This window comes from Camelus dromedarius, chromosome 31, assembly GCF_036321535.1.
Source record: "Camelus dromedarius isolate mCamDro1 chromosome 31, mCamDro1.pat, whole genome shotgun sequence".
NCBI lineage: Eukaryota > Metazoa > Chordata > Mammalia > Artiodactyla > Camelidae > Camelus > Camelus dromedarius.
In genome coordinates this window covers 15,249,805-15,273,550 of record NC_087466.1, presented here as the reverse complement: position 1 = coordinate 15,273,550, position 23,746 = coordinate 15,249,805, and the positions used below count along the sequence as shown (strand labels likewise).

Here is a 23,746-nt window from a genome sequence, read left to right as displayed (position 1 = left end):
AATTCAGAACTAGAATCACCTTTCAAGGCAGAGAAGAATTCACTTATTTACCAACCCCTTTCTCCTTGCTGAAGATTTTTTTCTTTTTATCATCTCTAGAAAAACCCTTATTTCTGACTAGAAATGAAGTCCAAACATTTACTACAGAAAAACTGAAAAATACTAAAAACTTATTTAGTAAAATTTGAAATTATAATAGCCAAGATTTACCAAGTACTTGGCATATATTATCCTATTGCATTCACAGGACAACCCCTTGGAGGTAAGATGTACTATTTCCAACTTACAGATGAGGAAACTGGAGCTCAGAGGTGAGGGAACGTTATCAGTGTCACATAACAGCAAGCGGAGAGCCAGGATTCAAACCCTGGTGGACCTGACAATAGAATTTGTGCTCTTAACCTCTACAACATAACTGTTCATAATCCCACCACTTACAGAAAATCACTGTAGGCATTTTGGAATGTTTTCTAGCCTTTTCCTTTCATGCATGTTCATGCATGTACATGGGTATGTGGATGCTTTTAACTGAGAAAGAATGTGTCATTTTATTGTATATACAACTTTATATTCTTTCTTTTTTCCCTGACTTCATCTTTTGCCTTAAACATTTCCCTGCATCATAAAAATTCTTCAAAAGCATGATTCTAGTATCTATGAAATATTCTATGTTCTAAGTGGATGTATTATAATTGACTTAGTCAATCTCCGATGCTGGAATCAATTATTTATATTCATCTTTAATTTTTCACATTTAAATCACAACAGTGACAAATACTAATTAAGCAGTTACTCTGAGCCAGGCACCATGATTCGTGTTTATTAACTCACTTTATAATTCATTTCATAACTAATGCTGTGGTGACCATCTAATACGTGATATTATGCCTCTCCATTTAATTTTTTTAAAAATTTTAATTTCTTAGTGATGCTTTCTTTGTATAGATCTTGCTTGTTTCCTAGGTTTATTTCTGGCACTTAAAATTTTTATTTGCTATTGTGACTATGCCAGTATTTTGATCTACTGAGTTGCCAATACTGAGATCCTAATTTTACAATGTGTTCTCTTTTCTTCAAAATGCTGTTCTCTCTTTAAAAACCATCCTCATCTTCATCTCTAATACATATTTGACCAACGGGAAGTTAAGTGGTTTTCTCCTTCTCTCTCTCTTTCTCTCTCTCTCACACTCTCACACTCTCTCTCACACACACACACACACACCCCTACTTGTGTAGACTTATATCAATGCCTGAACATAGTCTGAGATATTTCTTTCCAGGTGTAAGAATCCTCTTTACACAGATCAATATTGTCTTAGATCCCAAATTCCTAGATAGCAGGCTCCATCAAAATAGTTTGATGGATGTGGGCACTTAGGAAATATTTTTAGTAACAATGTCTAAGCTTTCAGATGACTCCGGGATTTTCTTTCTTTCTTTTTTTTTTTTTAGATTTTGCTTGTTTCTAAGTTTTTCTGTCTAAAGGCAGTGCTGGGAATTCAGAGCCTAGGCTTGCAGATCATAAGGCATATTTCTTCATCATCAGCATTCACTCATTCATGCTTATCTGTCTCCTTCTTGGGCTTCTGGGCTATTTCTCCCCATAAATATCTTCAAGGACAAGTGAGAATCGTCCTCTGGCCTGTCTATCATCAAAACCAAAAAGCTAGAGGGAATTCTGCCAGGCTTGATTGAGAATATTATATGATGCTTCTTATACTGATGGGGCAAGTCTATTAAAAGAGAAAGTCCTCTGAACATCAAAGCTGTGCTCTTATTAAAGGGCAAGGCATAGTCACTTGATTATTTTTTTTTAAAGGCATACTGCTATTTTGATGAAAAGTTCTATTTTTATAAAACAAAAAATATAATGACAATTTACTTTTTTATCAGTTAAAGGTGATTCCCTGGGCTCTAAAATCTGAAATAATGTACCATGATTCTACAGATTAAAAAAAATATATATATATATAAATAAACATTGTCCCCAGAGGAATTTCCATTCTAAAATGCAAGTTATTGACAATTTTTTAAATCAATGAAGCTGACAAAAGTGACAGCTAAAAAACACAGCTATTTGCCAGCACCCCCTACCATGGGCATCTTATCTGCTTCACTGCATCTTTCTGTATAAACCACTGATCTCTACAGCCTGACTATCTATATATTCAGAGAGGAACACCAAACCAAAGATTGACAGCTTTAAAAATAGTCAAGTTATTTAAAGCCAGTTTCCTATTCTCTTCCTTTACCTCCCCCTGTTTCCTCTCAAAAGCTTTCAGGAACTAAATGTCCACAGACCTTGTAAGGCGAGCTTCCTTCTAGCAGTATTTTTTTAAAAAAGGATAGTTTCCACCCTATTTTTAACCATTCATAATTGATTACTTTTATTAAAACATTTCTTAACTAGTATGTAGTTTATCAGACATCTTCCAAGTATAAGCCTTGTCTAACTTTTCATTTCATGGGAGGCAATGGTATTTTCCCAGTCAATCACACATCAGAGCAGACAGACAATCAAATGTGGTGACGTGCTACTGTGAGAGCCAGCTGATGATACTGCTTCCAGAGGCTAGACTGTAAACCTCGTGGGGACAAGGACTGTCGTGTTGGGTTTTGCCCAATAGTGCCACCTCTCTGAGCCTTGTTTCCACATGGATAAATGAAAACCGCTCTCTCGTGTCCAAGGAAAAAGTGAAATTGTGTCCATAAGGACATACTTTGAGAAGTAAAGACATATGGACAAATGTAATAATCATCATCATAGTAATAGCAATACACATACTATCAAAATTATCCAGAACAAGGAACAAATGAGATTATCAGAAGACGGAGTTAAAACAGGAGGCGTTCTTCAGTTTGGGGAATAGGAGATATCATATAAAAGGTAAAGGAAACAGACAAATTCCTGAATTCCACCCATTAAAAAAAAGAGAATGAGGGAGTAAAAACACCAGCAAAAGTCTGGCTAGGGACACTCATTAAAAATACCTGTGTTGGAAGAAAGGGGGAGAGGTGGGTCTCTAGGCAAGACGGTTGGGGATGGAATGAACACCCTGCATTATTAGCCTCATACCAACAACGGCTTGACTCATAAAAGTGAGAACCAATGTATTATCAAGAACAGTATTTCCCAAAGTGTGTTCTATGGCATATAAGCCGTAAGGTCAAAGAGTCCCAGGCAACATGCTTAGTAAACGCCCCGTATACACTGTTCTGTCAAAGAGCCACAAGGAACAGTGGTTGGCCAAAGCCTTCAAAAAGCCCCCGAAGAAAGGAAACAGTTCACTTCTGCTTAATTTAGCATTTAACTTCTCAGTTTCTCCCCTCTATTCCCTGCCGCTTTTTGGTAAAACAACGTTGGGCAGAACCAGTTGTCTGAGAAGCATGGTTTTAGAAAATTTGGCTTAATTCTTGAACTTGCAAAACTGGAGATTTTCAGATATATTCCTGCTCATCCTCTGAAGGCATCATACTTCTGGGTGAGCAGCTTTGAACGGAAGAGTGTTGAGAACAGAGACCAATTACCGAACATAGATTCACTGGTCTGCAGTGTGTGGATGACGGTGAGCTCCAGACAAGCCAGGAAAGTTATCCTTGGGCTCCAAGCCTTGGCCAACCTCTCAGTGACCTTTAGCATTAGCCTGAGTCTCCTGGATTTCTTCCCAAAATGCTCTAGCAGAAATGTACCACACAGGTGGGAAGGGAGGACATCCTCAGAGATAAATTTAGGAACGGATTCAGGCCTCTGGAGCCATTCATTCTTCACTCATTTCATTCATTCATTCTTCATTCATTCATTCATCAAGCACATGTTACTTACTGACCATGTGCTCAACACTGTGCTAAGGGTTGGGGTGACAATGGGACCTCAAGAGGCTCACACACACAAACTGGTGCAAAGAGGTAAAGGTGCTCTGAGAGAAATCTGTTCCGAGTATAGTGGGCACAACCTAGAGTGAGGGGAAGAGGGCAATCAAGAAGGGCTTCACGCAGGAGGTGATTTTCCAGCTGAGCTTTGAAAGAGGAGTGACTGTGCGTCTGAACAAGAGCTTCAAGTGGTTAAATTTTGAGAAGCACTGTTCTAGGATGTGAGTCCTCCTGCCTGGTCTCCTCTTGATGATTATTTGAAGGTTTCCTCCAAAGCCATCATTAAAATTCACACCTTATAAGTCAGACATAGTTTGCTCATTAATGAAGGCTAACCTGTATCTCAGCCGTGGCCTGTTTGGCCAGTTTATTTAATAGCTGCTGTTCTGTGATCTGGGCGATGTTGAACAACTTTAGGAGGGACTTCTTTTTTCTTTCCTTTTTCCTTTTCACCTGTTGACAAGCCCCATCCTCATACACAGCATGGACTCCTTTCAAGTCTCTTGAGTGAGGGAGCAAATTCCACCTACAAAACCGATAGATGCTGACCTCACCCTACATTTGCCAACCCTCCTGCAAATTGCCTGGAACATTTTCCCTTCCAGATCCAGGAAAGCAGAGGCCCTGCTGATCTTATTTACCCCTGGATAGAGGTGGAGGAGTACACCAATGCCTGGAAGAGAGCCTGGCATTTAACAGGTGCTCAATGAACATTTGTCAAATGAATAAACATTCTTTCTCCAAGGTAAAAGCCATGTGGACAGTCTCCAGCATTCTATCTTTCAGGTGGAATAAACAGGGATAACCAGGGGTGGGCAGGAGCACAATGAGGGAGGCCTGAACACCAGCCTTGGATTGACTTTCCAGGCCGTGTGCTCCAATGCAGGGCTGCATTTGCATGGGGGAGGGGGGCCATTTTCAAATTCACACAAACGTGCAATATGGGATAGCTGGGGCCTAGTCCTGAGATTTGTGTCCCAGAAACTGAGTACGGGTTATGTGCATTTTCAAACAAATAGACTTTGAGTATTTGGGAAGCAAAGTCTTTCACGTCCCTGTCTCTGACAATGCTTGGCCCACCGATGTTCCGATATAATTCTCACCTGTGCTGCACTGTCTCACAACCCCCAGGGACTCCCCTAGCTCTGCACAGGGTGGTGGGGAAATTACAGACGCCTATAGCTTGAAGAATATTCCTCTCAAATGTATACTTTCAAAGTAGTTTTATTATTCCCTAGCATTTACTTCAACTTTTAAATTTTACAGACAGCTTCGCAGGCTTGGTTTCATAAATAAAGGCACTGTTTTGAGACTGCTGGCATTTTTTTACAGTTCTGGGAATCAGTTATTTTGAGACTTGTCAATACTTATGTCAATTTGCATTATCTCCTAGTGTTTCCTTATTGGGGTGCTATTGATGTTTGGGGTAGGTCAATTTTTCATTGGGGGGACAGTCAGTCCCGAGCATTGCAGGGTATTAATACTCTTAGCTCTTCCTTCCCCATAAATGCCAGCTGTGCTCCAAATCACTGAGGTACCACATATGCTCCCCAATATTTCCAAATGCCTCCATGGGGAGTAGCAACACTGCCACCAACAGTGTACCTCAATTTATCACAAATTACCAATGCGTGAGATGTGAAAATAGCCAGGACTGATCATTACAAGCCACTCTAGGGAAAGCACACACCTGGCAGAGGTGGTCAGCCACCTTCCTCTCCTTTTTTTTTTTTTTTAATTTTTTGGGGTAATTTGGCTTATTTATTTATTTTTAATGGAGGAACTGAAGCTTGAACCCAGGACCTCCTGCATGCTAGGCATGCGCTCTATCATATACCCTCCCTGACCCCTTTCTCTCTTCCGTATCCTTTAGACTTTGGAGTCTTCATTATGAATCTTGTCAAGTCGAGATCTGCACTATTCAAAAGGGAAAACGCTTCTAGTACCTTAGAGGGAGTGCAACAGGGAGGGTGTATGTAGGAAGGGCCTTTTAGAAATTAGATTTCACTGATTTGATGCTCTGTTTGTTTCCACACGATGTTTCCAGGCTCCAAATCTACCCATCTGTCTGACGGTTATTGCCCATACAGAGTACAAAGCTGGTGACTTGACGTGCTTTTATTCTGTTTTATCCTTACAACAGTTTTGCTCCACTTAAAACACTTCCACATCCCCATTTTTTAGACAAAGAAACCAAGGCTTTAAAAGGGTATGAAACTTGACCACAGCCAACTTTCTGACTCCAGTGTCTATGTTCTGGCAATAGAATGGTCTCTTGCTGTAAACCTAGTGAAAAAGTCTTGGGGGAGGGAATGGGGATGAGGGGGCCAGAAAAAAGTTTCTATTCAAAGCACATACAAATCTTATTCCCCAGGACACACCAAGTGGTATCATTAGTGTCCAACCTGTCACCACCAGCTGGAGTTTTAGCTCGTCTCAGATCAATGGCGGGCAGGCAGTTTTCTGGTTGGCACTGGGGTAAATTGGCTGCTGATTCATTAATAAACCAGGATAGATTGTGGGCACCAATACCAGCCAGAGAGGCTGCTGCTGCCTGGAGAATCTGGCTGCTGTATCCTCCCCTGCTTTGCTGCAAAAAAAATCCAAGACCGGATATCTTGGGGGAGGAAGGAAGGGAGGAAACGGGCTGTTTGGTCCTAAGAAACCTGATATGGTAGCTGCTGGGGCTCCCATGTGGGAAAAAGCCTCAGGAGTGAAACAGACATCGTGACCCATTAACACCATTCATTCATACATGCATTCATTTCATAATATTTACTGGGCATCTAACACCTGCCAGATTCTCTTCCAGGTGAAGAAGATACAGCAACAAATAACAAGCAACAAATACAAATCTCTGCCCTCAGAGAGCTTATATTTTTCTAATGAGGAGACACAGACAATAAGCATGTTAATGAAGTGAAATAATATATCAGATGGAGACAAGAGCTTTGGGCAAAAAGCAGTAGGGAAGGGAGAACAGACCTGGGCGGGAGGATGATTTTAAGCACTGACCAGAGAAGCCCTCCGGAAGTGACGTTTGAGTAAAGGTCTAATAACACCAGCATGCTGGGCACTGTTCAAAGCAGTTTATAATTTATCTCATCAGTATGCACAACTCCAAGAAATATGGCTCTGATTACTTCCATTTTACAAAGAGACTGAGGTCAGGAGAAATGCAGTGATTTCCACACACCATACAGCTAGTACCTGGTGGAATTAGGATTAGAACCAGGCAGTCAGAACTTCAGCGGCTGAACACCTGAACGATGATGGTGCGAGTGTCCTAAAAACGGGGTGTGGGAGAAATCAAGTTGCGCGTGCAAATGAGGTCTCCGTGTGTACCCACGGAGGGAAGACGGTGCCACGCGCGGGCAAGTGTGAGCAGACCTGGACTGCGGGAGGGGCAGTGGCTCTCGATCTTTACTGAACTGAATCCGGACTCTCCCTGTCTGCGGCTGGGGAGCTCCGTCAGGCAAGATGGGTGGGTGGGGGAGGGGGCTCACTGCAAGGGTTGTCCCGGGACAGTGCCGGGCCAGCTGCTCCAGTCAATAAGGCTAGGACCTCGCTGACAATCCTGGCCCTCCTGGTGGGAGGGGTTCGCACCGAGTTCCTACCGGGGCTGAAGAGGGTCGCAGAGGCGAGCTCCGAGGGGCGGGCTGGAAGCACCGGCTGCCTCTACTCGAGAAGGAGAGGTGCACATTTCGGGAGGCGAGCGTGCAAAGGGGCGCGGAGCCGCAACGGACCTGGGAGTCCCCACTGCATTCCCGGGAGCTCCCAAGGACCCACCGGTGGAGGGGCGCCTGGGAGCCCTTGGGAGACACCGAGAGGCGGGAAAGGGTCCCTGCGCAGCAAATGAGAGAGGAACCACAACGTGCTGGAGTAGAGGAGGTAGAGGCGAGCACGCACATTGCTGGTGAGAGGGGCGCAGGGGGGGGCCCAAAAGGGCCTGCAGAGAGAGAGGGCTCAATGGAGAGAGGGGCCAAGGGGTTCTGAAGAGAGCCAAGGAGAGGGAGCTGCCGTAGGAGGGAGGGAGAAGGAACTGACGACCCAGAGAGGGCGTGCTAAAGTGTGGGACTACGGGTCTAGAGGACATCGGGAATCGCCTGGGGACCCTCAGAGAGTGGCCGAGAAGGCGCCCTGAGCGCAGCAAGGGAAGAGGGGGCTTGCGCTAAAAGCGGCGGCGCTGTGCGCTGGAGAGCGGGAGCGCCGGGCGAGGCAGAGCGGGGCGCAGAGCCTGCGCGCTCCGAGAACGGGGCATGCTGCTGCCTGCAAGGGTGGCGTGCGGTGAGCCTCTAGCAAAGCGGGCTGAGAAGAACCAGATGTGCTTGCGGATGTCAGAGGAGGCAGGGAGAGAAGCCATTAAAGTCCAAGGAAGAACTTCCCTGGGTTGGAGAGAATGGACCAATGGCTCTGGAAGGAAGTGGAGACGGCCTGGGGGAGGCTTGGTCTGGGCTCTGAGCGCCACAGGAGGCGCTGATGGTTGTTGGGGGAGAGTTCGGCCTGAGTAAAGTGAACGGGTGGCTCAGAGGACAAAAGAAATGCAGGGCAGTGAGGAAGGGAAGGATGGAGGGTGGACAGTGCGCGGAGTCCTCCGGAGGCGCTCAGTGCCGCCCAGATCTCCCTCCCCTGGCTGCTCCGGGTCCAGTTTACTCACCATGATGGAGAAGACTAAAGCCACGATGTTGATGGGGTACGCGGGGCAAAAACACGAGACGATGGAGAGCCACAGGTAGTTCCTGGGCATGGGCGCATCCTCCTCGGTCTTCTCATCCTCAGTGTTGGTCTCAGGACTGCTGTCCAAAGCCCTCTTGAAGTCCGAGCTGGGAGCGTACTGAGACATGGGCGAGGCGGCCGGTGCAGGGAGGCGGAGGACTGCCCAGTCGGCGAGGTCTGGGACTCTGGCCTCAGGCTCCTGGCGAGTCTCTGAAAAGCCAGTGGCGCGGGACTCCAGGGAGACGTAACCTCACCCCTCCAGCTCCCTCCCGTTGCACCCGCTTGGGCTCAGGGACTTGGGCCAAGAGCCTCCGCACAAGAGGGAGGGAGGGAGCGAGGGAGTGGGGGAGGCAGCGGGGAGGAGAGAGGGAGCCAGCCAGCCTAAGAAACAGGGGAAAGGCACTCCTTGACGACACACCCAGAGACCATCAGGCAGACGCACAGACTCACACTGAAGAGCCCAGGATAAAACGAGGCTTAGGGAAGGGAAATCGAAGGCCCTTTAAAGTTGCAAACTAGCCGATGACATACAAGCTGAAATGACCAGCTCATCCTTTTAAGCAGCTGAATTTGAATACATTCAGTGTTACAGAGGTGAACCAACTCCATCCAGTTGGCCACCCAACTCTACCTAGGTGGCAACAGACTTACTACTTCCTCTTCATTCAACAATTTGCCTCCCCTGCCTTCATCCTTCTTCTAAGACTCTGAACACTGAACCTCAGTAATTTCTCTCCTCCAACAGGTGGGCAAGCAGCAAGGAGCTTAGCTTTGGGCCAACCTTTCACACACCGCACAAGAGGCCTCTGGAGACAGTCAGGGCTGGCCCCGGTACCCTCCACTTTTTCCCAAACACGGAAACAAGAAATCCTTCTCCTCCGCACTTTTCCACCTATAGGAGAGAAGCAGGTAGATCTAACTAGTGTAGACAACCCAGGTGGATAACTGGGATGGGGAGGAGAAAGAGAGAGAGAGAGATCCACTTTGGGAACTGGGATGAGGATAGCAACTGCATCTGTATCTGAGCAATTCATGAAAGACGGCGTGGGCTGGGGCTCCAAACCCAGGCAAAGCTGGGAAATTGCCACATCTGAGTTGAATGACCTCAGGAAATTCCCTTCACCCTTGCTGAGCTCCAATTTCTTCATCCACAAAAAAAGTGAAATTATAAGGGTGCCTGCCTCATAGGGATGCTGGGAAGACTATGAGATTGCATGTTAAGCCAGGTGATTCTAAGTGCTCAATAAATGCTTGCTATTATGAGGACAATATTTTCCCCCCAAGGTAGTCATCATACAGTATCTCAGACCCAATATCCAGGGTTGCAAATATTTCACCCAAAATCCAGAGTCTGAGCTGGAGGGCCACAGAGAAATACAAATAATTTTAGTATGCAATTCTCCAAAACAATTGCTCACATGATCATGTGGAGAAATGAGATGAGATGAAGGATTAGTCATCTGCTTGGCTTTCCCAGAACATGAATTGATTATCTGAGATGATCTCACTCACCTCATGGGGCCATACTGACTTCGTAATCTACCTCCCTCATTGGGCAGCAAACTCCCTGAGAGAGGAAACCGTGCTGCTCACCTTTGTGTCAGCACTTGACAGAATACCTGGCATTGTGCTTGGCATAGCTTGCTGGGTGAACATAAAAAGATGAAATAGAGCCTTCTCCACTATGTCTTCTCCCTCATTCCTCAAGCGGGAATAAACCAAAGGATTAGATTCATCTCCTGAGTTCTCAACTAATGCTTCGACTTGGCTGCCCCCTCAGACTGTCACATGACTGCTCCTGATTTCTCAGCTGTCAACTGAAATGTCACTTCCTCAGAGAGAGCTTCTCTTTAGATTTCATTAGTGTATGTCCCCATAATTATTATGTATTTGACCAGTTTTTGTGATATGTATCACTATTGTAATTTATTTGCTTGCTCTTTCGCTGTCTTTCTTGAGACTCTAAGCTCTGTAACCTGTTCAGGGCTGTATCTCCAGGACTTAGAATCGTCCTGGCACAACTAGGAATGCCAGAAATAGTTCTTGAATGAATGGATCAGAATTTTACCTGCAAGTATTGACAAATGATTCCCAGATCTTGACCAAGACCTACTTGAGTTAGAATTTCCCAGGAAGGAACTTCAGAAATCTGTATTTTTAATGCCTGAGAAATCTGTATTTTTAGAACACTCTCCAGTGATTTTGATGTAACTGAATGTTTTCTCAAATCCCACTACCATCTCTAATTCTCAGGATGTAGGTCTGGATCTTTCCTCTGAGAGTCCCCTCTGGTGCCTTAAACTCAGCATGTCAAAGGTGAACGTGTCCTCCCCCAGAACCTGTTTCTTGGCTCGGTCCTTGGCTAATGGGTCCTGCCACCTCTCTAACCGTCTCTCCAACCAGTCTTCTCCCTTCACTAAGTCCAGTTACAGAGGCCTTTTCCCCCTTTTCTCAAGTAATACACCTAGGCTTTTCCTATCCCAAGGCCGTGTACCCGCTCTTCCTTCTTCCTGAAATGCTTCCCTTTCTCTCTTCACCTGTTGACTCCTCATTTTTCAGGACCCATCACCTCATATATTATTACCTCCTGAGTCCTTCCCTGACCATCATATCCAAGGCAGGCTTCCATCTTCTTTTTCTCCATCTTATTATCCTGTTTATTTCCTTTGTCACAGTTATCACAAGCAGAAAATGTCTCGTTTATTTATTTGTTTACTATTTACTGTCTGTCCTGTCCCGACAACTAGAAGGTAAACTCACAAGAGCAGAGATACGTATTTTTGTTTAGTTCACTGTGGTGTTCCCTGGGCCCAGTTCCTGGTCTTTAGTAGGCGCCCAATAGACTCAATAAATTGTGCATTTAGTCATTCAAGTTAGGAACCTGAGGGCCTTGTTTTCTCTTTCCTTCAGCCTCTACGTGGACAATTCATCAAACCCTACTGATTCCATCTTAAACGTGACTCTCCATTCCACCCTCCTTTCCCCATCCCCACGGCCAGTATCTGAGCTGCAGCTTTCATCAATAGCGAAAAGGCTCTGACGGGGGCTGTGTGAGCCGTACTTGTGATCTCAGCCTGGTGAATTTAGCTGGTGTGACTAAGCCCAAGGATTGGGTGCCAAATGGAATTTTGCTGTTTCAAGGTCATAAGCTGCACTATCCACTCCAACCCACTTGTGTCATCCACAGAAATACATACAAAAAACGGTGCTGTTGACTCAGCAGAGCCCATCTCCTCTGCCAGGAAAACAACTGTTCAACCCTGGTCCAACACCGTGTAATCACCATTTACTGAGTACCTACTGTGTGCATTCAGTGCATTCCCTAGGCGCATCATCTCATTGAATTCCTACACCACCATTTGCAAGGTAGGTGGAGAGGTTTCCTTTTTACACCTGAGGAAACCTAGGATCAGACAGGTAAAGGGTCATGTGGAAGGTCTTGTAGCTGAGTGGAGGTGCCCGGATTTGAACTAGGTCTAAGATACCCATTCACCTAGTAGGTCCAGACAGGACATTCAGTCGGGCATCTCTAAAGTTTCCTGGAGTTATTATATTCTGCTCAGGGAAGATGGATTAATAGCTTGTTGACTGGTCTAAAATGTAGTAGTGAAATTGCAATCACTTGAAAGATTTACAATTAGATTGAAAAGAAAGCACATATACCAGGAAGTGGAATGTATATGTGTTGATTCTTGAGCGATACATTAGATCACTCAGTAGGGGTTTCCAGCTCTAATTTCCTGAGCTTCACTAATTTTCTCTTAAGAGGTCAGTTTATTGCTTCTGAATGAACCCTACTGGCTGACTGCTTAATAAAGTGGCAATACCTTCCCATTTTAAAATGAAAGGAGAAAAGAGACTGCCTAATGGCCCGTCTAGGAGAGGGAAGAGACTCACTGTAGCTTTCCAGATTCTGATGAAGCAACTTACCTTTTCTGATCTTTGAAAAAAGTTTTATTTCCAAATGTAAAAGTAATACTTGCATAGAGAGAGAAAAGTTGGAAAACGAATAAAGGCATAAATAATAAGAGGTATCACCTGTATCCTACCATCCAGTGGTAACCACCATAAAAATTAGGGAATTTTTCCTTCTAATCCTCTTTCTATATGTGTGTGTCATATCTCTATTAACATTCTTTGCAGATATTTTCATAGTCTGCCTCATTTCCTACTAATTAGATGGACTGTTCTTTATCAGATATTTAGGTTACTTTTAGTAGGTTTTCATTGTTAAAAAAACATGAAAAATGCTGTGATGGACATCTTTTGTACCCAATCACCAGCATGTGTGATCATTTGTTTATGACTCCTGATCTTACAGGGTAGATGTCTGTCTTTAAAAGGCCAGAGAAAACTCAGATTTGCTGGTTGAGAAATTGTATTCTAAGATATGTACCAAAGGTAAAATTTAAATTTAGGCCAAGGAAACAATCAAAGATTCAGTGGACTATAGAAATGAGATGATTCAGATGAGACAGATTCAAAGAAGAACTTCTCAATGCCAAACGGATCCCCAGATCTACAGAATTTAGTGGGGTGATGTTGAATCTGTGCTTTTCGATCTTAGTTGTGTCTAGGATTCCATGATAGGAGGAAGGAGGGAGGCAGGGAGGGGAACAGAGAGAGAAGGGAGAAAGAGATATTGAGAATCTGCTGATCTGTGAAAAATGCAAGGGAATGGTTCCAGATCTTTAGGAATGGGAAGAAGTCGAATGCGTTTGCTGCCAAATTTTGCATTAGTCTCAAGTACCAGGCTTCAGCAGTCATAAAGTAACTGCTGTCGTCTCAGGGGTTTGCTACAAAAGAACAGTATCTTTTTGGCTAATATTATTAGAAAACCATTTACCTTTCCAGTTTCCAACAACTTTGGTCCTCTTGCCAGGGAGAAAAAAGAGCAAAACAGGGGAGAAGGGAGTATGGTCAGGGAAACAGATTCTGTACTGTTAATTTCTTAAACCACACCTTTTAATGAAATCACTTGAGGATGGAGAGGCATAAAACACAAACTCTCAGACTTAAAATGCAATACTTTTCCCATTCATCCTCCACTGCACCAGAGAAGAACAGTATCCAATCCATCATTTTTCTTGATGATTAGATCTCACACACACACACACACACACGTGTCTTGATATATCAACTGATAATATTTAATAATGATAATGCTGTGTTTTAGGCTATACTCTGCAACTTATGGATAAACCTGCTGTAAAAAATTTAAGAAACAAACTTCAATTAAATAGAGTTGGGAGACCACAAGGGGGAGCTCTCATGCCCTGCAATGATAACAGAGCCTAGCTTGAAGAAGAAAGATTTCTCTCCTTTCCTGGCAAAGACTCAGACAATGAAAAGCCATGGACTCTATTTACTAGAGCCCTCCCAACTTCGTTTTCCCCTCTATAAAAGCGTTCTCTTTCCCTTGCGGTGCCGGGACCTGCATGTGGCTCACCATGGCGACAGACCCCGTATTGCAGTTCTCTGCGGATCCTGAACATACCCATCTTTGCTGGAGAAATACCTGGCAGTCTACTTGTTTCGGGTCAAGAAACCACTCATAATAATCAGCAAATATTATAATAGGGATCACAGAAGTTAGAAAGAAATAATCTATACCTCAACCTACTAGTACCTTTTCCACGCCTCCTTCTAATCCCTGAGTGTATTCAGGTATATTTCATACACTTGCAATGAAACTGTATGCATCATTCTGAATCTTGAATTTTTTTTAAACCTAATGCTCTGTATTATACCCTTCCCAAGTGTGAAAGAGGGGTGCCAGCCACTCTTTTGCTCCTGGAGAACTGCACTGTGGTTCCCCACAATTCTGCAAAGAGTCCTTCCTCTAATGTTCTAATGTGAATGTGTCAGTTGAGGTCTGCTGGGTCCAAGGCTGACTTAGAAGGTCTCCTTGGGGAGGTGACATCTGAGTGGAGAACTGATGGCTAAGAAGAGGCCAGACATTTGAAGAGCTGAGAGAAGAACATTCCAGGCAATGGGAATGGCATGTGCAAAGGCCCTACAGTGGGAAAGAACTCAGGATGCTGAAGAAACAGAAAGAAGGCCAGTGAGGGTAGGAGATGAGGTAGCAGAGGCCAGACCTTGTAGGACCTTTCCAGCACTGGTAAGGAGCATGGATTTTATTCTAAGAGCAACGGGAAACCTTTGAAGCATTTTAAACCAGATTATGATGTGAGCCAATGAACATTCTTCTGCGCTGATCAGTTGCACTAATGAGTTGCTAGAGAGTGATTAAAATTGACTTTGGGAAATTTATTTCCAGGCTGTCTATTAAATAAAATATTACATAAAATTACTAGGTAATAACATTTTTAATTTCTAAGAGCTCCTTATTTACTGATATCTTCAGTATTATTAGGGCCTATAATTATTATTCTTATTTAAAAATGAATATCTTCTTGAATCTCTCTGAAACTACTAATTATAACTTTAAGGATGTTTTCTTTTATAGTTTCTCTCTTTTGATTGTAGGTCAGTTGTGCTATTTTCATCTTAGTTCTCTGAGGAGCTCTGGCTGTCCCACTCATATTTATAATGAAATTGGTTAGCTCATATCAGCAGTATTGTGCATTTCTTCCACAATATTTCCAGCAGGACTTCTTCCTTGAATAGAAGACAATTATCTTATGTAACCCTCATCATGACTGTATTTGTTATCTGTTGCACATAACAAATGATATAAACATTCAGCAGCTTGAAACAAATATGTATTATCTCATAAATATGTATTATGTCATGGCTTTTATGGGTTGAGAATTTTGGTGCAGCTTTTATCAATAACCTGTCAGAGTCTCCCTCAGGCTGGGGCTGCAGTCATCTCAAGGCTTAACCGGGGGGAATTCACTTTCAGGCTCACTCACGTGGCTGTTGGTTGGCCTTATGTCTCTGCTGACTACTGACACGGCAGCTTGTTTCTCCAAAAGAAGCGGGTTGGGGTGGGAGAGGGGTAGGAGGAGAGAGAGAAAGAGAAAGAGAGAGACTCTTGCAACCTAGTCTCACCCCACCTTTACTGCTGTACGCTACTGGTTACAGTGGTCACTCCATCCAGCACACACTTAAGGGGACGGGAGGTACGAGAACATAAATGGCTGAAGATGGAGATCCCTGGGGGCCACCTCGGAGGCTGCCTTCTATAACACCCTATGGTCTACTTCTAACTCCCAGTGAGGAGCTGGGTTATGGCAAGGTGAAGTCACCTGCCCAATATCCTACAGCCAATGAATCAGGGTTAAGTCAGGGACCCAGGTGGATGTGCTTCCAAAGTCTGCCCTCTTAAGCGCTACGCCACTCTCTTCCAAAGTGTAGATGCATCACTGGGGTAAGTGTAAAGTCATTTAAGGTGATACAGAGGGTCTCAGGTTGGCACTAACAAGCCTTTAACTCCTCTAACCCTCATTAACTTCCCATTTAACCAAGACAGGGCTGGCCGCAGGCTGTAAGTCTTGGCAAGGCAATGGTATCTAGCTAGACTTTAATACACTGTTTTCTATGAATGGTGTTTACTTCCAGTTATGACAGGTAGGGTGGCTATAAACTAATGATAGTATCATAACATTTCCTTTGAAAACATGTCTTAAAAATAGAAAGTATGTTAATTAAAGTACAAATTTAAACAGCAAAGATGACGCTCAGAAACAGCAAACACCGGGAAGGTCATCTATGGATTAATAAAGCTGGGGAAATATTATTCTGAAAAGAAACTCAGGCATAATAATCCCTTTCTTTTGGTTCAATCTCTCCCCCCTTCATTTTATAAAATGTGTAAAGTGAAACTGTAAATAATGCCCCTAAGGGTGCGCAGTCCCCATAATCACAGCCCAAGACTCTCTCGCTGATATTTTCCTTGTCTCTTTCACTTCTAGTGTTTATCGGCTTGAAACACTTTCTTTTTGCTTTCTCCACTCCCATCCCACTATTTCCAATTCACTTTCCTTTAATCAGAATTTCTCAAGAGCAGCACTACTGACATTTTGGGCCAGATCGTTCCTTGTTGTGGGGACCATCCTGTGCCTTACAGGATGGTGAACAGCATCCCTGGCCTCCACCCACCAGATTCCAATAGCATCCGCACACCCAACTGTGACAACCAGAAATGTCTCCAGATATTGCCCTGTACTTCCTCGGGGAGGGTGGGGCAAAAATCCCTTCAATCAGGCATCACTGCTCTAAAGCAGTGTTTTTTTTCCTACAAAATCTTAGGTCCTGCTGGTGCTGCTGGTCTGTGAAATGCACTGAATAACACTGCTCCAAACTACACAGCCTAGTAAGGTAACCATTTTTTTTCCTTCCATTTTTGGAGACTTGTGTATATTACAGTTGCAAATGCAAAGTAACACTCCATTTAGTACCAACATTTGCTGTTAATTAAATTAGGTGTCCTATGTGGAAGATGAAGATTCCAGCATTAACATTTCAGGAACAAATTTTTCCTGAGGGGTAGAGACCACACACAACATAATTTTATTTCCTACATGGGGCAAATTAGAAATCAACAGGATAAATGAAGAGGAAATGCTTATTGAAAACAATCATTACATCGTGTTATTTTGAAGGAAAAAAAAAAAAAGTAACGAGCCTCACCTACATGGTTAGCAAGCACAGTCTGAGGAAAGTTTGTAGAATGAATACAAGTGAAGTGAACAGCTCCTTAATGCGCTGCTGCAGTCCACACAGAGGCCGGGATGAGCTCAGACTCTTCCCAGACAGCAGAATAACCATTTTTTAATTGCTTCAGAGAGCTTCCTGGGAAAGCTGCACATTAGCGAGGGTTTGGAGGCTGTGGAGAAGCAGGAAGGGTTGTAATGCTGCCCTAAATGTCTTCAATTATACATAACGGGGTGGGCTTTTCCATCACGATCCAACGAAAAAACAGCTTTTCTGGGCCTCTTAGGGAATTTTGTGCATTAAGGATGAAAACTTTCCTGGATCTTCTGGGCCAACGAGGGCTCTATGTTTCTTCTGAGTAAGAGTGAAAGTGGGTTTTCAAAATTCAGAACCACAGCAGAGCGCGCATTTGACCTGCTCTTCCCCCCTTCCCTTTCTGTCCCTATCAACTGCCTCCTCCCCCACTGCTCTTTCCACCCCTCTCCCTTCTTTCTGTACTTTTGACCTTTCCTGCAAACTGGATATAATGAGGCACACAGTGCTTTTCTTTTGTCTTATGATTTGCATTCTGAGAAGCTCTGATCGTTGCTTTTTTTTTTCTTTCAAAAACCAAAACAAAGCAGCACATTTCCAGGAAATAGGATGTGATATTGCTGATCAGCTATAAGAGTTTTCAACCATATGGTATTGCTTGACACCGGATGACTCATTTTTTCAGGTGACCAAAGTTGGGAAGAGTAGAATTCAGGCAAACAAGAAAGAAGGTTCCAAATATCAGGACAAATCAAACCGGTATGTAATGGACTCTCCACTTCTGAAAGTTTCCCAGCACAGGCTGCTCATGTCAGGAAGGCCAGGCTGCATAAACCTGACCTCTTCCTGGCTACTCACCAGAATCACCTGGGGAACTTTCCAAAGGAGGCAGATAAATTTGTAACCTTGGGTTCAAATCCTAGCATCTCTATTAAAAAAAAAAAATCTTCCCCTGAGACCCAGATGAAGTCAATCTGGCTCTGGTCCCAAATGGCATTTGGAACCAGTAAGATGGCAGAACTGAAAGGTCCCTTAGAAGAGCTGGGGGACTCCCTGAGACCCTCCATGACTTTAGGAACTGATTTAGGTCAAGGGTCATGTACATCACACAGAGAATAACAGTAGCCAATATAGTACAGCCCAAAGTGGCACGTACACGCCTGGATGAGTCGAATCCCTGTTCTTCCCCTTCTTTCTGGGGTGACTTTGGACAAGTCATCTGGTCTCTGTGAGCCTCAGTTTTCTTGCCTATAAAATGGCACGGTCACTAACGAGGTTGGGGAGTTAATGCATGTGAAGTGCTATGCATGGTGCCTGACAGGTGATAAGTGCTCAGTAAGTGCTAAGTAATGGGAGTTCAAAAAAGACAAAGTCACTTTTATCAAGAGGACTTGAGGAGGCATGAGATGAGCTAAAACCATTTGGATGCTTCAAGTTAGAGGATAGACGCTTAAGAGCCACGATCCAAACTGAAACCCATGAAAGGGATAATGGAGAAGTCATTTGTTTACAAGAGTGAATGTCCTTTCCTAATCCCCAAATACCTGGGAGATTTCAGCTTAAACCAAATGACAGAACATTTCATTACTGAACTTTTGATACTTGGAGCCACACTGGACCTTTTTTCTGTTCCTCTGAAAACTCTTATTGTTGCCTTGGGGCTTTTGCATAATCCCTCCAGCTGAACGACGATACCTGTGATCTTCACCTGGTTTTCAATTATGTTTTTCAATTATTTGTATTCTCATTATTTACTTAGCATCTATCTTCCCCACTAGTATATAAGCTTTATGGTAGCAAAAACCTTCTTTCACTGTTGTGTATCAGATCTTAGAACCGAGCTTAGCACATAGTACACAGTAAATATTGATCAGATGAAAGAATATTGAATGAATGAATATTGATCAAAAGAATGAACGAATAAATATGAAGTGGTATATGGATATCAAAGCCATAATTATTTTTAAAGAAACCAGGTATCTAGAGATAAGCAAATCTCAGACTCGAAGGGACCACTGAGATGATTCACTTTAAAGCATTCATATTTACAGACTGATGAGATCTTTAGAGAGGAGGGTCAGGTTTAGCATTCTGGTACCCAAACCTTTTATCATCATTTCCTCAGCTACCAAAACTTGGGCATGTGTTCCACTGATCACAAGGATATATGTGAAGACAACAGAATTGCATCTTTGAAATTAGACTCTGGCCATAATGGCTGTATTGACCTGGAAAATTAGAAAATAAATGGCTTGCAGGTCTTGGAGCAGCGAGTTCATCCTCCTACCTCATATCCTGACTATGAAAGTCTTTCTTAGGGTGATAGTTGTGTGTGCCAAAATGTTTTCTTCAGGACTGGGGGACTAGTCAAAAGGTGACTGAAGGTGACTCCTGGAGCCTCTCTGGCACTTGGAGATCTGGCCTCAATGTTTAGTGCTGGAAAACTGAAGATATCAAGGCAGTAGCCATTAACAAGTAGATTGTATGAGCACTTAGCTTGGCTGCCTGGTGTCCCCCTGGGGATGGCTGCACTCTACACTGTGTTCACTGGCTGAAGGGGAGGGGTCCAGGACCATCATAAACGCCCACATATTCTCAGCTCAGGGAGCTGGGACTGAGATCTTCTTTCACAGAAGAGATGTTGTATTGGAGGCTTCTATCATTCGCTCATTCATTCATTTATTTACTTAGCATAGGTTATCAAATGGCTACTCTTATGGGCTGTGTTGTGTCACTCTCACCCCCATATATTGAAGTCCTAACCACACCCCTGCCAGGACCTCAAAACAGAACAGTATTTGGAGAGAGTCTTCAAAGAGGTGATTAAGTTAAAAAGAGGTCATTAGTGTGGGCCCTAATCCAATATGACTGGTGTCCTAATAAAAAGAGGAAATTTGGACACAGACACAGAGAGAAGACCATGAAGAGACACATGTAAAGACACGGTTTTCTATACGTCAAGGAGAGAGCCCTCGGAAGAAACCAACCATGCTGACAGAGTTCCAGCCTCCGCAACCAGGAGGAAATAAATTTCTGTGTTTGAGCCAGTCAGTCTACAGTACCTTGTTATGACAGCCTGAGAAAACGAATACCCTTACCTGTGCCAGGCATTGAGGACACAGAGGTAGATAAGACACAGAGGACACAGAGGTAGATAAGACCTGATTCAGACCAATGGGGAGCTGACAGGTTTGTGTTCCTGTGGGTTCAGCTGGAGACGCTAACAGTAACAGCCAAGTGGCCTTTGCCTCCACCTGCTCACCCAGAACTTCCAGATTATGGCAGAGGATCCTCCGTTCCCATGCGGGAGACCCTGGCAGCGTGTCACATATGCTCACAGACAAGTCTGCCAGCTGCAGTCACGATGCGTCTCCTAGGTTTGTACCCATTAGCTCTGGGACTCTGCTGTGGAGCCATTTGGGGACAACTCACGGCTGATGATCCCCACTCTGAAAACCTAATTTCCACGCCAAAGGTGCAATTTCTTATTTATTTTTTTTAAATGGAGGTACTGGCAATTGAATCAAGTACTTCATGCATGCTTAGCATGAGCTCTACCAACTGAGCTGTACCCCAACCCCCGCAAAGGTGCAATTTCTTAATCCTGTCAACAGCTGAAGTGCTGGTTGTGAATCCAAGTCTCAGCTTCCTTTGTGAAAACAGGACATTTAGTGAGTGGGGTGAGACAGAGGTCGACATTCCTTTTCCATGTGGGTATCTAATTACTAGAGCACAGTTAGTAATTTGTCATCAATCAAATGTCTAAATGCGTGTGGGTCTGCTCCAGTGGTTGGCCTGTTTGTCTCTCCTTGCAGAAGTTCCTCACTGTCAATCTCTGTAACCACAGAACAGTCTTCTACCTGAAGAATCTACTTTGTGGATGGATTCCCTCAGCTTTTGCTGAACTGGAGGTCAATTTCAAATACTCAAAGCATATTTCCTCTTTTTTGTTATTTGTAATGTGATGACTTCTTTTAAGTTTAATTTGTATTATTGATATTTTTCCAGATTTACTGATATTTGGTTGACATGTAATGCTGTGTCAGTTTGAGGTGTACAATGTTATAATTTGATATACTTATATATTGAGAAGTGATTACCACAATTAGGTTGTTAACACATCTTTCCCCTCCTAGAATTGTCATTTGTTGTTACTGTGATGAGAACATTTAAGATCTACTCTCTTAGCAACTTTCAACTATATAACACAGTGTTGTTAACAGTTGTCACCATGCTGTACACCAGATCCCCAGAACTTATTCCTCTTATAACTAAAAGTTTGCATCCTTTGACCAGTATCTCCTCATTTCTCCCATGCCCTAGCCCCTGGCAATTATCAATTAGCTCTCTATTCCTATGAGTTTGGCTTTTTCAGGTTCCACATATAAGTGAGATCATAGAGTATTTGTCTTTTCTTTGTCTGGCTTATTTCATTTAGCATAGTGCCCTCAAGCTTCATTCATGTTATCCAAAAATCTAAATGGCAGGATTGCCTTCTTTTTATGGCTGAATAATTTTCATACACACACACATATGTATGTATGTATGTATGTATGTGTACATACAGTTGACCCTTGAAGAACACGTGGGTTGGGGGCAGTCAAAAATCCCCAAATAACTTTAGAATGACCCTACATATCGGCAGTTCTGCATCTGCGGAGGCAACCAAGAGCAGATTGTGTAGTAGTGTAGTACGTATTAATTGAAAAAAAAAAATCCGTCTATAAGTGGAAACACACAGTTCAAATCCATGTTAAGGGTCAAATGTGTATATATACACACACAAATATATATTCATTTGTAAAGCATTGGGGAGTGCTCACATTCCCATGACAATATTGTCAGCCTATTTTTATATCCCACAAACTATTACTGCTATGTTTATTTTTATAGATATTTATATTTTCCTATTTACCAATGCTGTTGGTATTGTTCCTTCTTATATTTCAGATTTTCTCTATGAAATTCTTCTTTTTAAAATGTATCTTTTAGAAATTATATTAATGGGATCTGTCGGTAATAAATCCTTCTGGACTTTGATTTTTGGAAATGTCTCTATGTAGTCCACATTCTTGAAAGATGTTTTTTCTGAGTACACAATAATAGTCTGACAGTTACTTTTGCTTTGTATTTTAAAGCTGTCATTCCAGTCTCAGCTGCCTTTCAGTGTTACTGCTGAGATGTGTCTGTTTACTTGTCTTTCCTTTACAAATGACCTTCCTTTTCTTTCGGCTGCTTTTAAGATCTTTGTTTTGCTATTTGTAATTTTACAACGACATGTATAGTAAGACCTTTATCTATTCTGGTTGGGATTTGCTGGACTTCCTAACCGCCAGATTCACATCTTTATAATAAAACGTTGGAAAACGGTGACCATCATATCTCCAAATATTATGTTTTCCATTCTCTCCATTCTTCACATATACTCTGATTAGATATGTGTTAGGCCCTCCCTAACTATCTTCTATGTCACTTAATATTTATTTCATATATCTTAGCTCCATGTCTCCATGTGGCTTTTTGGGTAATTTCTTTAGGATTTTTCAGTTTATCAATTTTCTATTTAGCTAGGTTGAAACCGCCTTTTAGCCCATCCTCTGGGTTTTACATCACCAGATTAAAGATAAAAAACACTACTCAGCCATAAAAACCGACAACATAATGCCATTTGCAGCAACATGGATGCTCCTGGAGAATGTCATTCTAAGTGAAGTAAGCCAGAAAGAGAAAGAAAAATACCATATGAGATCGCTCATATGTGGAATCTAAAAAACAAAAACAAAAACAAACAAACAAACAAAAACAAAGCATAAATACAGGACAGAAATAGACTCACAGACAGAGAATACAGACTTGTGGTTACCAGGGGGGTGGAAGGTGGGAAGGGATAGACTGGGATTTCAAAATTGTAGAATAGATAAACAAGATTACACTGTATAGCACAGGGAAATATACACAAAATGTTATGATAACTCACAGAGAAAAAAATGTGACAATGAGTGTGTATATGTCCATGAATGACTGAAAAATTGTGCTGAACACTGGAATTTGACACAACATTGTAAAATGATTATAAATCAATAAAAAATGTTAAAAAAAAAACAAATAAAAAGCACTTTCACTGGCAAAAAAAAAAAAAAAAAGATAAAAAATTTCTAGTAGTACCACTTCCTTACTTTTCAAAATTTCCTGATTATTTAAGCAGGCTATTATTTCTTGTCCATTTCTTTTCCCCCCCTTACATTGTGTTAATCTAAGTTCTTTTTTAAATTAATGCCCAGAAAAACTGGCTTTGGGGACTGTTCAGTTCTAGGAACTGTACCACATGTATGGATCCGTGTGATCACCACCACCATGAGTCTCATCACTCTTGAAAAAGTCCCTCGTGCTGTCCATCTTCAGTCACACTCTTCCCCTCCTCTTCCCACCCACTGGTATTTTCTCCATCTCACAGTGAGCATTCTTCGCTTGCAAACTGGGCAGGCTGAAAGTACTGGGGCATTAA

The 23,746-nt window shown here is 42.9% G+C and overlaps 1 protein-coding gene and 1 long non-coding RNA gene across 3 annotated transcripts in view; one reads left to right on the top strand and one right to left on the bottom strand.

Moving 5' to 3' along the window:
* Positions 1 to 8,782, bottom strand: part of TMEM233 (transmembrane protein 233) — a 29,898-nt gene extending 21,116 nt beyond the window's left edge. For both annotated transcript variants that reach the window (XM_010998651.3, XM_064481186.1), the window contains exon 1: positions 8,528 to 8,782. In XM_010998651.3, coding sequence (XP_010996953.1) covers positions 8,528 to 8,713 — 186 coding nt within the window. In that variant the 5' untranslated portion in view covers positions 8,714 to 8,782. The remainder of the gene's footprint in view (positions 1 to 8,527) is intronic.
* On the top strand, positions 7,489 to 21,146 carry LOC105104896 (uncharacterized). The gene is made up of 4 exons (XR_838608.3): positions 7,489 to 7,786; positions 16,804 to 16,872; positions 17,927 to 18,000; positions 21,057 to 21,146. It is a non-coding gene; the product is annotated as an uncharacterized LOC105104896 (long non-coding RNA).
* Positions 21,147 to 23,746: the final 2,600 nt, after the last annotated feature.